Source organism: Hypanus sabinus, chromosome 5, assembly GCF_030144855.1.
Source record: "Hypanus sabinus isolate sHypSab1 chromosome 5, sHypSab1.hap1, whole genome shotgun sequence".
NCBI classification, from domain to species: domain Eukaryota; kingdom Metazoa; phylum Chordata; class Chondrichthyes; order Myliobatiformes; family Dasyatidae; genus Hypanus; species Hypanus sabinus.
In genome coordinates this window covers 15,343,588-15,361,569 of record NC_082710.1, presented here as the reverse complement: position 1 = coordinate 15,361,569, position 17,982 = coordinate 15,343,588, and the positions used below count along the sequence as shown (strand labels likewise).

The window sequence follows — 17,982 nt, the reverse complement described above, 5'->3', positions numbered from 1 at the left end:
AAAAGGCAGTCTCCCCTCTCCGGCAGTGAGTGATCCCCCCGTGATCAAAAGGCAGTCTCCCCTCTCCGGCAGTGAGCAATCCCCCAGTGATCAAAAGGCAGTCTCCCCTCTCCGGCAGTGAGCAATCCCCCAGTGATCAAAAGGCAGTCTCCCCTCTCCGGCAGTGAGCAATCCCCCAGTGATCAAAAGGCAGTCTCCCCTCTCCAGCAGTGAGCAATCCCCCAGTGATCAAAAGGCAGTCTCCCCTCTCCAGCAGTGAGTGATCCCCCTGTGATCAAAAGGCAGTCTCCCCTCTCCAGCAGTGAGTGATCCCCCAGTGATCAAAAGGCAGTCTCCCCTCTCCGGCAGTGAGCAATCCCCCCGTGATCAAAAGGCAGTCTCCCCTCTCCGGCAGTGAGTGATCCCCCAGTGATAGAAAGGCAGTCTCCCCTCTCCGGCAGTGAGTGATCCCCCCATGATCAAAAGGCAGTTTCCCCTCTCCGGCAGTGAGCAATCCCCCAGTGATCAAAAGGCAGTCTCCCCTCTCCGGCAGTGTGCGATCCCCCCGTGATCAAAAGGCAGTCTCCCCTCTCCGGCAGTGAGTGATCCCCCCGTGATCAAAAGGCAGTCTCCCCTCTCCGGCAGTGAGCAATCCCCCAGTGATCAAAAGGCAGTCTCCCCTCTCCGGCAGTGAGCAATCCCCCAGTGATCAAAAGGCAGTCTCCCCTCTCCGGCAGTGAGCAATCCCCCAGTGATCAAAAGGCAGTCTCCCCTCTCCAGCAGTGAGTGATCCCCCAGTGATCAAAAGGCAGTCTCCCCTCTCCGGCAGTGAGCAATCCCCCCGTGATCAAAAGGCAGTCTCCCCTCTCCAGCAGTGAGTGATCCCCCCGTGATAGAAAGGCAGTCTCCCCTCTCCGGCAGTGAGCAATCCCCCAGTGATCAAAAGGCAGTCTCCCCTCTCCAGCAGTGAGTGATCCCCCCGTGATAGAAAGGCAGTCTCCCCTCTCCGGCATTGTGCGATCCCCCCGTGATCAAAAGGCAGTCTCCCCTCTCCGGCAGTGTGTGATCCCCCCGTGATCAAAAGGCAGTCTCCCCTCTCCGGCAGTGTGTGATCCCCCTGTGATCAAAAGGCAGTCTCCCCTCTCCGGCAGTGAGTGATCCCCCTGTGATCAAAAGGCAGTCTCCCCTCTCCGGCAGTGAGCAATCCCCCAGTGATCAAAAGGCAGTCTCCCCTCTCCGGCAGTGTGCGATCCCCCTGTGATCAAAAGGCAGTCTCCCCTCTCCGGCAGTGAGCGATCCCCCCGTGATCAAAAGGCAGTCTCCCCTCTCTGGCAGTGTGTGATCCCCCTGTGATCAAAAGGCAGTCTCCCCTCTCCGGCAGTGTGCGATCCCCCAGTGATCAAAAGGCAGTCTCCCCTCTCCGGCAGTGTGTGATCCCCCTGTGATCAAAAGGCAGTCTCCCCTCTCCGGCAGTGTGCGATCCCCCCGTGATCAAAAGGCAGTCTCCCCTCTCCGGCAGTGTGCGATCCCCCTGTGATCAAAAGGCAGTCTCCCCTCTCCGGCAGTGTGCGATCCCCCCGTGATCAAAAGGCAGTCTCCCCTCTCCGGCAGTGTGTGATCCCCCTGTGATCAAAAGGCAGTCTCCCCTCTCCGGCAGTGTGTGATCCCCCCGTGATCAAAAGGCAGTCTCCCCTCTCCGGCAGTGTGTGATCCCCCTGTGATCAAAAGGCAGTCTCCCCTCTCCGGCAGTGAGTGATCCCCCCGTGATCAAAAGGCAGTCTCCCCTCTCCGGCAGTGAGCGATCCCCCAGTGATCAAAAGGCAGGTAGCAAGCGTTCATCTTTCACTTCTGCCTCGATGTTTCAATCTCCCTCACTACCTTAGTCGGCAAACAATGGAAGTTTTGATTGCCGAAATGAAGTCAAACATCAACTCACTCCGTCCGACAGCCATCCCAACACAAGGTTCCCATATGCTGCCTCTGTCTCCCAAAACCCTCTGAGACTGCAGGGCGCTGAAACACACAGATGATCTACAAACTGCAACTCACAGGCTCCAACACTTCCAGAATCACATTTAAGATGAAAACCAAACGCAAAAAAAATAAAAGAAGTGGGATATATGGTTTTACAATCTGTCCAAAAGATGTCAATGAAAGGAACATTGTACGCAGGCACCATCTTGAACTTATATGTATATTAAATAGTTAAAATAAATAGTCCAAAAACATAAATAATAAAAGTGAGGCAGTGTTCAAGGGTTCAATGTCCATTTCGAGCAGTCACATTCTGCTATTCGCTATCAGCATGTGCAGGATTAGGGACAGATCAAACTGCCACCCTTCAATAAGAGATAATTAAATCTTATTGTAATGTCATACTTTGAGACACCCATCAAACCCATTGCTGCAGTCAAAGGACATCAGGAATAATCAGCATCCTGCCGGCTTTGGTGTAACTGCTTCATATCTTCTAACCAACATTAGGGTGAAAAAAAATATGGTCAGCCTAATTATGCCGCGTGGAAAGAGAAGGGGAACATTATGGTCAAGAGAGGACGCCAAACGTCGTTGGGAAGCGGCAAGGAGAGGGAGAGAACAAGAATTGGATGAGGCCAGGGCCGCATGACTCCAGGATCTAAAGAGTCAGGACAAAAAAGATGAGAGAAGAAGAGACAGAGAGGAGAGGCATGTATGTCTCCAGAATAACAAAACCAGGCATAGGAGGAGGAGAGAGGAAGAGACAAAGGAGCTGAGAGATCCACGTCTCCAGGATCAGAGACGAACAACAAAACGGCAGAAAAGATGAAAAGGCGGGAGATGAAAGGGCAGTGCATCTCCAGAATGATAAAATCAGGCACAGTAGAAGGAGGAGAGAGGAAGAGACAAAGGAGATTTGAAATGCACGTCTCCAAGATCAGAGACAAAGAACAAACAGCAGAAGAGATGAAGGGATGGTGGATGAAAGGACTGCATGTCTCCAGAATGACAAAAACAGGTATATAACCATATAACTGTATAACAATTACAGCACGGAAACAGGCCATCACGGCCCTTCTAGTCCGTGCCGACACTTACACTCACCTAGTCCCACTGGTCTGCACTCAGCCCATAACCCTCCATTCCTTTCCTGTCCCTATACCTATCCAATTTTACTTTAAATGACAATACCGAACCTACCTCTACCAGTTCTACTGGAAGCTCGTTTCACACAGCTACCACTCTCTGAGTAAAGAAACTCCCCCTCGTGTTACCCTTAAACTTTTGCCCCCTAACTCTCAAATCATGCCCTCTTGTTTGAATCTCCCCTACTCTCAATGGAAAAAGCCTATCCATGTCAACTTGATCTATCCCCTTCATTATTTTAAATACCTCTATCAAGTCCCCCCTCAACATTCTTTGCTCCAAAGAATAAAGAACTAACTTGTTCAACCTTTCCTTGTAACTTAGGTGTTGAAACCCAGGTAACATTCTAGTAAATCTTCTCTGTACTCTCTATTTTGTTGATATCTTTCCTATAATTCGGTGACCAGAACTGTACACAATACTCCAAATTTGGCCTTACCTATGCCTTGTACAATTTTAACATTACATCCCAACTCCTATACCCAATGCTCTGATTTATAAAGACCACATACCAGAAGCTTTCTTCACCACCCTATCCACATGAGATTCCACCTTCAGGGAACTATGCACCATTATTCCTAGATCACTCTGTTCTACTGCATTCTTCAATGTCCTACCATTTACCATGTATGTCCTATTTGGATTATTCCTACCAAAATGTAGCACCTCACACTTATCAGCATTAAACTCCATCTGCCATTGTTCAGCCCACTCTTCTAACTAGCCTAAATCTCTCTGCAAGCTTTGAAAACCTATTTCATTATCCACAACACCACCTACCTTAGTATCATCTGCATACTTACTAATCCAATTTACCACCCCATCATCCAGATCATTAATGTATATGACAAACAACATTGGATCCAATACAGATCCCTGAGGCACACCACTAGTCACCGGCCTCCAACCTGACAAACAGTTATCCACCACTACTCTCTGGCTTCTCCCATCTAGCCACTGTTGAATCCATTTTACTACTTCAATATTAATACCTAACAATTGTACCTTCCTAACTAACCTTCCGTGCAGAACCTTGTCAAAGGCCTTACTGAAGTCCATATAGACAACATTCACTGCATTACCCTCGTCAACTTTCCTTATAACCTCTTCAAAAAATTCAATAAGATTTGTCAAACATGACCTTCCACACACAAATCCATGCTGACTATTCCTAATCAGACACTGTCTATCCAGATAATTATATATACCAACTCTAAGAATACTTTCTATTAATTTACCCACCACTGACACCAAACTGACGGGCCTATAACTGCTAAGTTTACTCTTAGAACCTTTTTTAAACAATGGAACCACATGAGCAATACGTCAATCCTCTGGCACCATCCCCGTTTCTAATGACATTTGAAATATTTCTGTCAGAGCCCCTGTTATTTCTACACCAACTTCCCTCAAGGTCCTAGGGAATATTCTGTCAGTACCTGGAAATTTATCCATTTTTATATTCCTTAAAAGCGCCAGTACTTCCTCCTCTTTAATTGTCATAGTTTCCATAACTTCCCTACTTATTTCCCTTTTCTTACACAATTCAATATCCTTGTCCTTAGTGAATACCAACAAAATGAAATTGTTCAAAATCTCCCCCATCTCTTTCAGCTCCACACATAGCTGTCCACTCTGATTCTCTAAGGGACCAATTTTATCCCTCACTATCGTTATGTTATTAATATAACTGTAGAAACCCTTTGGATTTATTTTCACCTTATTTGCTAAAGCAACCTCGTATCTTCTTTTAGCTTTTCTAATTTCTTTCTTAAGATTCTTTTTACATTCTTTATATTTCTTGAGCACCTCATTTACTCCATGCTTCCTATATTTCTTGTAGATCTCCCTCTTTTTCCGAACCAAGTTTCCAATATCCCTTGAAAACCATGGCGCTCTCAAACTTTTAACCTTTCCTTTCAACCTAACAGGAACATAAGGATTCTGTACCCTCAAAATTTCACCTTTAAATGACCTCCATTTCTCTATTACATCCTTCCCATAACACAAATTGTCCCAATCTGCTCCTTCTAAATACTTTCGCATCTCCTCAAAGTTAGCCTGTCTCCAATCAAAAATCTCAAACCTGGATCCAGTCCTATCCTTCTCCATAATTATATTGAAACTAATGGTATTATGATCACTGGACCCGAAGTGCTCCCCAATGTATATGTCTGTCACCTGACCTATCTCATTCCCTAACAGGAGATCCAACATTGTCCCTTTTCTAGTTGGCACCTCTATGTATTGCTGCAAAAAACTATCCTGCACACAGTTTACAAACTCCAAACCATCCATCCCTTTTACAGAATGGACTTCCCAGTCTATGTGTGGAAAATTAAAATCTCCCACAATCACAACCTTGTGCTTACTACAAATATCTGCTATCTCCTTACAAATTTGCTCCTCCAATTCTCGCTCCCCATTAGGTGGTCTATAATACACCCCTATGAGTGTTACTACACCTCTCCCATTCCTCAATTCCACCAAATAGTCTCCCTAGATGAGCCTCTAACCTATCCTGCCAAAGCACCGCTGTAATATTTTCTCAGACAAGCAATGCAACACCTCCTCCTCTTGCCCCTCCAATTCTATCACATCTGAAGCAATGAAATCCAGGAATATTTAGTTGCCAATCACACCCCTCCTGCAAACATGTTTCACTAATAGCTACATCATATTTCCAGGTATCAATCCATGATCTAAGCTCATCCACCTTTCTTACAATGCTCCTAGCTTTAAAATAGATGCATTTAAGAAACTCTCCACCTCTTCCTCTGTTTATCCCTAACAATGCGATCAACTTTATTATCTTTTTCTTCCTTCTCCCCTACATCTTCGGTCTCAGTGCTCCCCTTCTCTATCTAGCACAGGAGGAGAAGAGAGGAAGAGACAAAGGAGCAGAGAAATGCACATCTCCAAGATCAGAGACAATGAATAAACAGTAGAAGAGATGAAGAGACAGCGGATGAAAGGACTGTACATCTCCAGAATGACAATGAGAGGCACACCCTTGTGCTTTGACAGATCAACCAGAAATGATGCCATCAAAAGTGTCCTTCGTTAAAGGAGGAGGAGCTATATTTGCCTTGCTATGTGTCGTTCTTCTTTAATAAACTGAGGTTTTCTTCTTCAATTTCCAAAGCAAAGCGATGCCAATAGCATTCAGGAAAATGTAATGTTTACTCTGGTCACATCAGACTGCACTACCCTTCTCTCAAAGGGTGCCCCAACGGGTCACCCCGTTGTCTTGTAAATAAAAAAATACAACTGAGAACATGAGTTGTAGAGTCCTTGAAAGTGAGTCCTTAGACTGTGGGATGAGTTCATGGTTGAGGTAAGAGAAGTTATCCTCACTGGTTCAGAATCTGATGGGTAAAGGACAATAAAAGTGATAAAAATAAAAATAAGTGAGAAGGGTTGGGAAATAAGGATGAAGAGTTAGGTAAGGCTGCATTCATAGCAAGAAGCAATGGAGGAAAGGCAATGCAAGGATTAAGTACCAAGGATGGGATCTACATAGAAAACCTTTCAGCAGTGTATATGTTGAAAATTTCTCAGACTGATTATGGAGAAGAATTGGGGTAATGTCCTTGGTCTTCTTTTCACATTCGTCTCCCTGGCCACTGACTCCATATCTGTTTGGCATCTGTCTGAAATGAAGTCAGATTGTTTGAAACCCCAGTGATAGTTTTGATTCAAAAACAGTCCAAGAATTATTAAAGTGTGCATCAGTAATACTGCTTATTTCCACCTTCACAACATCGCCCATCTCTGCATCATCTCAGTACATAAGCTGATGCAATGCTTTTATTACAACTCAGCAATCATAACAGACTCTAAGTTGTCTTCTCTCGTTCTATTCCCATGCAACTGGAAGTTATTCTAAACTCTGCTAGCAATACAGACAGTCATTCTGTGCTTGTGGACTGCGATGGCTCCTGGTTAAGGAATTACCCAATATTAAAGTCATCAGCCCTGCTTTCAGAATTCCTCCCAGCCCTCAGCATTCCCTCTATTAAGTCACTTCACATCTTTTGCTCGAAAGAGAAAAGCCAACCTTACTCAACCTTTCCTCATAAATCAAAACACAAACATGAGGAAATCTGCAGATGCTGGAAATTCACACAACACACACAAAATGCTGGTGGAACACAGCAGGCCAGGCAGCATCTACAAGGAGAAGCACTGTTGACATTTCGGGCCGAGACCCTTCGTCAGGACTAACTGAAAGGAAAGATAGTAAGAGATTTGAAAGTAGTTAGGGGAGGGGGAAATGCGAAATGATAGGAGAAGAGCGGAGGGGGTGGGATGAAGATTCAAAACTCAGGTTAGCCACCACAAATTCAGAATGATTGGGACCTGTGCAATGCAGAATTAGTGATTTTACCAGATCACAGGTGGTTAAGTTGGGATTAAATAAGTAAGCACCTCCAACCCACTTGATGGTCACTTCACCCTACCTTTAAAGTACCCTGTAAATAGTACAAGTTGGATAAGGGGTTGAATTAATGACAGGTAGATACCATAAACATTATTGTTTACCAAGAGTTCTGCTTCAAGATGCACAGAGCAGTTATCTGAAATCAGCATTATCTTACAGTTTTTGTCCAGACCAACAGAGTAATGGTGAGCTCTCACTTCTGAAACAAAGCAATGTTCAAACCATTCCGATGTAATGTCAGTTGTGATCTATCCTTTTTTATTGGCACAGTAGATTACTGGAAACTGCTTTACACCTTTGTAAGTTCTACGATGTAAACTTTTGCCAATGAATAGCAGCTTTCACCTGTGGCACTGGGGCTACCCAACACAGTAACACGATCTTTTGATTCCTTATCACCTATTGGTGATTTATCATGTTGTTTGCTCCAGTTGTTTTGAGTTTTACATTTCAACAGCTGAACATAATTCTTTATATTATTTCTTGGCAAGACCTTTGTGTCTAAAGAATTCCAGTTAAATGAACCAAGAGGCAGGTTATGTGAACACTCACTCCACTCACTCACTTAAATTACCGACAAAAGGGCTGAAAAAAAATAGGTGATGCTTATGAACTCCAATGAGGGACACTTGTATCATTTCAACAGGTCCATAATTTGTACAGTAGATGTAGAGAGCCATGGTAGCATAATGGTTAGTGTGAGGCTATTGCAGCTTTGAGCATTCTGGAATTTTAATTTTAATTCTGGCGCTGTAGGCAAGAAGTTTGTACATTCTCCTTGTGACCATGTGGGTTTCCTTCCAAAGAAGTACTGACTATTAGGTTAATTGTTCATTGTAAATTGTCCTGTGAACAGCCTAGGGTTAAATCAGTTGGTTGCTGTGCGGAAAGGCTTGTTGGGCCAGAAGGGCCTGTTCCAAGCTCTATATTTAAATAAATGCATTAATTAACTAATTAATTAGCCAAAGCCTGTAATGGGTGATCAGAATAGGAAAATGTCTAGTCATCAGTATGAAGTCAATCAGGAGTCAGAACAGGAAAATGGAGTCACAGTCTAATTCTTAGTACTGGAGTCGATGGACCTTTGGTCAATGGTAGGGGTCCATGGCATACAAAAAGGTTGGGAACCCCTGGTCTAAGAACATGAGATATTGGAGCAGAATTAGACCATTTGGTCCATTGAGTCTCCTCTGCAAAGTTGCAATAAGTAATTGTTTAAGTTAGCAAATCTCCTCTGATATTGAATGTCGTACTATATGTAGTTATAGCAATGACTTATATGACAGGTAGCTACTTATTGTACATGATATCAAGGAAGATCCAGTTACATAATAGTATCTCCATTACTGTTGCTAATCTGTAATATTACTAAACTTCACAGCACCACAAACATCACAATTCCAATGACAAATACAATACAATAATAAATACAACAACAAGATTTCACTGTACCTGACTAGCTGGAAAGCATCATGAATTAGATTTACCCGGTCCTTCTGGCTCAGAAGTGTGTGGTTCTGATTGAGCAGATTAATCAATGCATCCCAGCCGGCATTTGTGTAATGTACAATGTAATAGCCATTCAAGTCCACATTAAATTTTATCCACTGTGCTTCACTTTCCAGTTCAATGTGATCTGGTTAAAGTAATATTGATTAAATGAAGATCATTGTATCTCATCCACCAGTTGTGTCATATACAATGGTACAGCCATTCATGTCCAGATTAAACTTTACTCAGTGAACTTACTTCCCACTGAATGTGATCTAGTTAGAGCAATATTGATTAATGATGACAATCAGTAAACATAATTGTACATACTTGGCAAACCAAGTGACAATGTGGGATGTTATGTTGAAGTTGTGTAAGTTGCTGGTGAGATCTAATCTGCAGTATTGTCTGCAGTTCTGGCCACCTACCTACAGGAAAGATATTAAGATTGAAAGAATTGAGATAAAATTTACAAGGATATTTTTAGGACTTGAGCACCTCAGTTCTGGGGAAAGCTTTTACAGGTTAGAACTTTATTCTGTGGGGTGCAGGAGAATAAAGGGAGATTTGAAAGGTAGACAAAATGTTTTAGTCACAGGTAGGGTAAATGCAAACCGACATTTGCCACTATTGGGTGTGACTGGATCTAGAGGTCATGGGTTAAGTGCGAAAGGTGAAATATTTAACAGGAACATCCGGAGGAGCTACTTCACTCAGAGGGTGGTGAGAATGTGGAGCAAACTACCAATAGAATGTGGTTAATGTGGGTTTGATTTCAACATTTGAAAGAAATTTGGACAGGTACTGTACGTGAATGGAAGGGGTATGGAGGGCTATGCTCTGGGTGTAGGTCGATGTGAATAGTTCAGCATGGTCTAGATGGACTGAAGGGCCTGTTTCTGTGCTGTTGTGTTCTGCGACTCTGTAACTAAGTGAATTTACATTTACTGGCATGCTCCTGTCACAAACCCAGCAGCTTGTCATAGAGCGTTGGGCTTCTTGGGTTTATGAGCACCTGAACTTATTAATTAAGATTGCAGTGGTTAAGCCCTTCAGTTTTTGGTTAATCTGGTCAAGTTGATTGAGGTGGTCACAGGTTTCTGTGATTATTTAAAGAGGACAATCAGTCAGTGTCTGTGGTTGACCATTATGTTGAAGACCATGAGATATAGGAGCAGAAGTAGGCCATTTGGCCCATCGAGTCCACTCTGCCATTCAATCATGGGTCAATCCAATTCTCAATAGTGTTGCTCCCTTGGAGCTCTGTTGGTATGCTCACTGTGGTCGAAGAGGGTGAGTTACCTCATGGTGTCGCTCACGTGCTCCCCTGAGACTCTGATTCTGATGTTTAGCCTCTTGTTTCTGTCTCTTCCTGGTGACTCTGCCATTCCCCCACACCTGGGTCCAATCCTTCAGGAGCACATCTTAATGGGAGGAACAACCTCCCACACCCCTATGAAGGTTCTGAGATTCTTCAGTCTTTGGTCAAGATTTTTTCCTGATGTTCTTTGGGTTAACACAGTCTGTAAGTTGTCCTAGGTTATGTTTTTCTCCTGGAGTTTTAAGCTGTACTGTGTTTCTGGAGTTTGATGCCATGCCTCTGAGTTTTATGCTGTGCTGTTTCCAGTTTTATGCCATGCCTCCGAGTTTCCAATTTTATAAGACCATAAGACATAGGAGCAGAATTAGGCCATTTGCTCATTGAATCTACTCTGCCTTTTAATTGTGGTTGATCCTTTCTTTACCCCTCCTCAGCCCCACTTCCTGTGCCCTTTGATGCCACGTCCAATCAAGAATCTATCAATCTCTGCCTTAAATATACCCAACAACCTGGCCTCCACAGCTGCCTGAGCTAACAAATTCACCATCCTCTGTTGAAAGAAATTTCTCAGCATCTCTGTTTCAAATGGATACCCCTCTATCCTGAGGCTGTCTTAGATTCCTGCATGGGAAATGCTCTTCCCACATCTACTCTCTCTAGACCTTTCAACATTTGAAAGGTTTTATTGAGTTCCCACCTCATCCTTCTAAATTCCAGCATGTACAGACCAGAGCCTTCAAACATTCTTCGTATAATAACACTTTCCTTTCCAGAATCAACCTTGTGAACCTTCTCTGAACCCTCTCCAATGCCAGCACATCTTTTCTTTGATGAGCAGCCCAAAATTGTTCACAACACTGAAGGTGAGACCTCAGCAGTGTTTATAAGCCTTGGTATCACATCCTTGCTTTTGTATTCTAGACCTCTGGAAATGAATGCTAACTTGGCATTTGCTTTCCTCACAACCAACTCGACCTGCAAGTTAACCTTCAGGGTGTTCTGCACAAGAACTCCCAAGCCCCTTAGCATCTAAGAATTATAGATTTTCTCCCCATTTAGAAAATAGTTTGCTCATTTATTTCTCCTTCCAAAGTGTATGACTATCCATTTTCCAACACGATTTCATTTTCCACTTTATTGCCCGTTCTCCCAATCTGTCCAAATCCTTCTGCAACCTATCTGTTTCCTCAACACTACCTGCCCCTCCACCAATCTTCATATCATCTGCAAAATTGACACCATCATCTATTCCATCATCTAAATCATTGACACACAGCATAAAAAGAAGTGACCCCAATACTGACCCCCTTGGAACACTACTCACTGGTAGCCAAACACAAAAGAATCCTTTTATTCTTACTCACTGCCTCCCACCAATCAGCCAATGCTCTAACCAAACCAGAAACTGTCCTGTAACACTCTTAATTAGCTAAGCAGCCTCATGTGTGGCACCTTGTGAAAGGCCTTCTTAAAGTCCAAATGTACAACATACACTGCATTCTCTTTATTTAGCCTTCTTCTAATATCCTTAAAGAATACCAACTGTTTTGTCAGGCAAGATTTTCCCTTAAGGAAACCATGCTGACTTTGTCCTATCTTGTCCTGTATTACCAAGTACTCCATAACCTCATCCTTTAACAATTGACACCAACATCTTCCCAACCACTGAGGTCAGGCTAACTGGTCTATAATTTCCTTTCTGTTACCTTCCCCCTTTCTTGAAGAGTGGAGTAACGTTTGCAATTTTCCAGTCCTCTGGCACCATGCAATGATTTTTGAAAGATTTTTACTAATGCCTCCACAGTCTCTACTGCTACCTCTTTCAGAACCCTAGGGTGCAGTTCTTCTGGCTTAGCTGACTTATGTACCCTCAGGTCTTGCAGCTTTTTGAGCACCTTCTCTCCTATAATAGTAGCTACACTCATTTCCCTCACACCTTTCAACACCTGGCACACTGCTTGTGTCTTCCACAGTGAAAACTGATTCAAAATACTCATTCAATTCATATGCCGTCTCATTCCCTGTTATTATTTCTCTGTTTTCACTTTCTAGAGGTCCTACATCCACTCTCGTATCATATTTTCACATACTTGAAAAAGCTTTTTCTGTCCACTCTGATATTGTTTGCTAGCTTGGTTTCATAACCTGGTGGCATGGTGCAAAGACAATAACCTATCCTTCAACGTCAGCAAGACGAAGGAATTGGTTGTTGACTTCAGAAGGAGTAGTGGACTACACGACCCCATCTACATCGGTGGTGTGCAGGTGGAAAAGGTCAAAAGCTTTAAGTTCCTTGGGGTCAATATCACAAATGACCTGCCTTGGTCTAACTAAGCAGAGTCCACTGCCAAGAAGGCCCACCAGTGCCTTTACTTCCTGAGAAAGCTGAAGAAATTTGCCCTGTCCCCTAAAACCCTCACTATTTTTTATAGGTGCACCGTAGAAAACATTCTTCTAGGGTGCATCACAACCTGGTATGGAAGTTGTCCTGTCCAAGACCGGAAGAAGCTGCGGAAGATCGTGAACATAGCCCAGCACATCACACAAACCAATCTTCCATCCTTGGACTCACTTTACACCACACGCTGTCGGAGCTGTGTTGCCAGGATAATCAAGGACACAACCCACCCAGCCAACACACTTTTTGTCCCTCTTCCCTCTGGGAGAAGGTTCAGGAGCTTGAAGACTCATACGGCCAGATTTGGGAACAGCTTCTTTCCAATTATGATAAGACTGCTGAATGGATCCTGACCCGGATCTGGGCCATACCTTCCAAATATCCGGACTTGTCTCTCAGTTTTTTTGCACTAAGTTACTTTCTCTTTTCTATTTATGATTTATAATTTAAATTTTTATTATATTTACAATCGATTTGTACTCCAGGGAGTGCGAAGCGCATAAACTAATATCGCTGTGATGATTGTACACTCTAGTATTAATTGTTTGGTGCCAATAAAGTAAAGTACTTCATTTGTTCCTTCCGAATTATTGTTTTAGTTGCTCTATGTGGGTTTTCAAAAGCTTCCAAATCCTCTCTCTTCCCACTAATCTTTGCTTTCGCATTAGCTTTGACTTCCCTTTTCAGCCATAGTTGTACTATTTTGCCATTTGAGTATTTCTTCACTTTTGAAATATATCTATCCTGCACCTTCCTCATTTTTCACAGAAACTCACACCATTGCTGCTCTGCTATCATCCCTGCCAGCATCTCCCTCCAATTTACTTTGGCCAACTCCTCTCTCACACCACTGTAATTTCCTTTACTACTAAGTCAGACTTTACTTTCTCCCTGTCAGATGTCAAGTTGAACTCAATCATCACATACAGAATGCTGGAGGAACTCAGCAGGCCAGGCAGCATGTATGGAAAAAAGTACAGTCGATGTAAACATCAAGGATTTGAGATGAAGAGTCCTTGAAAGTGAATCCTTAGATTTTGGAAACAGTTCAGAGTTGGGGTAAGTGAAGTAGAGGGAAATCATCTCCTCTGGTTCAAGAGCCTGCTGGTAGAGGGATAATAACTGTCCCTGAACCTGGTGGTGTGAGTACTGAAGCTCCTGCACCTCCTTCCTGATAGCAATATCAAGAAGAGATCATGGAGTGTAAGGTAGTGACCCCTTAATAATGGATGCTACCTTCCTACGACAGCGATCCATGTAGATTTCCTCAATGGCTGGGAGGGCTTTACCCGTGATGGAGCGGATTAAATCCATTACTTTTTGCAGGATTTTCTGTTTGAGAACATCGATGTTTCCATATGAGATCGTGATACAACCAGTCAATATACTTTCCACCACATATCTGTTAAGTCAGTTTTGGATGTCATGCTGAACCTATGCAAACTTCTAAGAAAGTAGAGGCACTGCTGTGCTTTCTTTGTAACGAAGCTTGGGTGCTGGACCCAAGACAGATACTCTGAAATGATAACACCAAGGAATTTGAAGTTGTTGATCCTCTCCCCCTCAGAATCAGGTTTATTATCACCAGCATGTGACGTGAACTTTGTCAACTTGGTAGCAGCAGTTCAATGCAATACATTAAACAGAAGAAAAAAAAATAACCTAATGACAACTGGCTCATGTACTTCCAAGCCTTTCTCCTGTAGTCAATAATCAGTTCCTTGGTCTTGTGGCACCACTCAGCTTGATTTTCAATCTCCCTCCTACACGCTGATTTATCACACCTTTGATAAGGTCTACGCCAGTGGTGTCATCAGCAAACTTAAATATGGCATTGGAGCTGTGCTTAGCCTCCCTTACTGAGTTTGTACTTACTGTGGTAGTGTAGCATTTGGTGTAAAACTTTACAGCGCTATGGTCATGATTGAGGATCAATTCCTACCGCTGTCTGTAGGGAGTTTGTATGTTCTCCCCTTGACAAGTATGAGTTACCTCTGGGTGCTATGGTTTCTCACTTCATTCCAAAGACATACAGGTTAGGGTGACTAAATTGTGGGCAGCTATGTTGGTGAAAGGAACATAGTGATACTTATGTTAAATTCTATCTAAGATGAGAAAAGAAATGAAATTAGTTTTACATTGAAACGGATTTCATGACCTATATAGTTCAATTATTTTCCTATAACAGCTTTTAATATTCCTTCAAGAGGACCACAAACTTGTCATCGAGCTCAGAGGCTTGAGTGCCCCAGTGACCCTGAGAACTATGTTAGCTGGAGTCAGAGCTTTATGCTTTGACTTTTAGATGGGTAACCCATGGCAAACAGATCAAAGGGTAGAGGCCAGACTAAGAGTGGTCCACTGGTTCTCCATGTTTGGGGGTTCACTCAAGGTTAGCAATCCAAAACAAAATGTTACAGAAACAGCAATGAAGAATCCCTGTATATCTGTGTCTGACAGACAGAGATGAAGGACTTTCACTGCTGCCCTAAACACCAATAAGCAATAAGGAAGGAAGTAATCTTTTACATTCTTACCAGATTTTGTTTTCAGAAGATGTCTACCAACTGCTTGAGAATCACTTGTGATGTAAGTTAGTGGTATGTGCCAGATGTAGCTGCAAAAGATGGTGTAAAATGTCTGATTCTTAAAATGTTGTGATATATACACTTCTGTGTGTATGTATACACACTTCTACCAAAGAAAATTATTATTAGCAAATTATAAATACCCACCCAGATTGTAGCTTGGCCCATGAGGGATCTTCTGGGAGAATTCCCGTAAGAAAGCGTTCTTGTTGTATCCTGACTGAAGATCCAGAATGTTCAACAATTATCACTGGTAATCCCTTCTGGAGTGTCCAAGTGTTCATAATCTCCTTGATATCCATATGGTCCTCTGCATAGTGTAGCTAAAAAAAAGTCCATATAGACATAAGGCATAGCAACATCAGGCAATTCAGCCCATCAAGTCTGCTCCACCATTCGATCATGTCTGATTTATTTTTCCTCTATTCTGTTGCCTTCTCCCTGTAACCTTTGATGCCACTAGTAATGAAGAAAATATCAACCTCCGTTTTAAATATACACAATGATCTAGCCTTTACTGTTGTCTGTGACAATGAATTCTATAGTTTCACCACAATCTGGCTGAAGCAGTTCCTCATCATCTCTGTTCTAAAGGAACGTCCTTCTATTCCAAGGCTGTGCTCCCTGATCCTAGACTCTGCCACCATTGGAAACATTCTCTCAACATCCACTCTAGGACTTTCAATATTCAGTAGGTTTTAATGAGATGGTTCCCCCCCCCCCACCCCACTCAGTCTTCTAAACTCCATTGACTACCGACTCAGAGCCATCCAGTGCTTCTTGTTTGTTAACCCTTTCACTCTTGAGATCATTCTAGTAAATCTCCTTTGGATCCCCTCAATGCCAGCACATCTTTCTTAGATATGGGCCCAAAACTGCTTCCAATACTGCAAATGTGGTCTGACTAATATTTTAAAAACACTCCATATTACATCCTTACTTTAATATCCTAGCCTGCAAGTCAACCTCAGGAATCCTGCATTAGGGCTCCCAAGTACAACTGCACCTCTGATTTCAGACAATCTGTTAAATGATTGCGGATGAATTGCAATGGTTCAGTATCTGCCTCACTGGGTGCCAATTCCACACTCCCATCAACACACCAGAGATCAACTTCCCACAATCCCTTCAACACAATGGGACTCTGTTCCACTCTTCCTTTAGCATCAAAGTTTTTGAGTTATCAATATTATTCAGATGATTTAGTAGTTAAACTATAATGGATTTGTAGTAGATGTGGGTTCGTAACTGTGTATAAAATACGGGCACTTAAGAAAAACTTAGTGTGAGTTTGTACTGAGATTGTTCAATAAATACAAAATATTTTGGCAAAGGTCATATCTTAGTGTTTTCTACATCTTGTGAATTACTGCAGCAGAATTCCCCAGAATTAAAGTCTTCCTTAATACAAGTGTATGGAGAATTATATCATCACATTTATTCTTTGTAATTTTCTAAAATTTAATAAATAAAAATAAAAAATAAAAAAAATAATTCAAAACAGAATTTTTTTTTATTTGCCATTCATATAAACTCTACATATAAGACATTTTGCAGACAGAAAAATTCATCTAAATCCCAGCTCCAAGATTATATTAAAAAAGAAATGGCAAAAATTTCCCTTAAAATTTTTCGTGACACTAGCCATGCAATTCAAATAGTTTGTTCGATTGTTAATTTTTTCAAGATTTGGCCACTTTTAAGAAATGTATTTCAAGTGTCTACATCAATCTGAGTTGTGAATTCAAACAAAAAATCCTATTAGTGTATTTTGGTTCATTAGAAATGCCAAGTACCTTAACTTCAGAATCAGTACTGCACTCAATTTGGGAGAGTTCAAGTTCAGCTTATTGTCAGTGATACTGCCAAATGAAGCAATTTTCCTCAGGAGGACACAGTACATATAACACACAAATACACACAAAGTAATATTACCACTCGTAAATTAAGAAAAAAATAATAAGGTATTTACAACACAAGTTAAAAGTAAGCAGTACAACACTACCGGTTAAAAAAATGTTTAAAAAATCTTCTAATAAAGTGGGTGTCTGTGACCTAGTGACAGAAAATGAAGGATGGGACCTGTAATATAGGTCGTAAAACACAATATGGTGCATTAAACAAAAATAAACAGATTGGGCGCAGAATCTCCATGCACGGTGATAATGCTGCCATATAAGGGAAATGATTGAAGCTTGCAGAATAAAGATTACCATTTGAGGTACAAGAGATTCTACAGGTGTCTGTACTCCTAAAGGCACCTGCAATTCCTACAAATCTAACAAATTATTGCATCGATTTGCAATTTTATAAAGCTGTTTACTGTTTGTAGATTTATCTGAGGTTTAGGCTCTTGTGTGTTTTATTCCCATCTAAAGGAGATGACGGAATTCCATGCAATCTGTAGCTGAGATAGAATGGATCAGTTTTCATTGCTAAACCTGGTGGTTCTGATTAGAACACTTGGGTGTTTAAACACCATTAGGACCCAGGCTTCACCTCGTGTTCTGTTGGATGCAAAAGTTCAGGACTGCTGACAGATTTGGAAGACCACGAGTATTTCAGTGGAGAGTGTACAGTAAAGGATTCTGTAGCTTGTAGATACAAAAACCTGAGCACTGTGCATCGAATAGATAGA

The 17,982-nt window shown here is 42.2% G+C and overlaps 1 protein-coding gene across 2 annotated transcripts in view; it reads right to left on the bottom strand.

The window, feature by feature from the left end:
* erap2 (endoplasmic reticulum aminopeptidase 2) overlaps positions 1 to 17,982 on the bottom strand; it is an 81,153-nt gene that overhangs the window by 13,032 nt on the left and 50,139 nt on the right. For both annotated transcript variants that reach the window (XM_059969442.1, XM_059969443.1), the window contains exons 10-12: positions 15,492 to 15,667; positions 15,294 to 15,373; positions 8,999 to 9,182 (exon numbers count right to left, since the gene is read on the bottom strand). In XM_059969442.1, the coding sequence (XP_059825425.1) occupies positions 8,999 to 9,182; positions 15,294 to 15,373; positions 15,492 to 15,667 (440 nt within the window). The remainder of the gene's footprint in view (positions 1 to 8,998; positions 9,183 to 15,293; positions 15,374 to 15,491; positions 15,668 to 17,982) is intronic.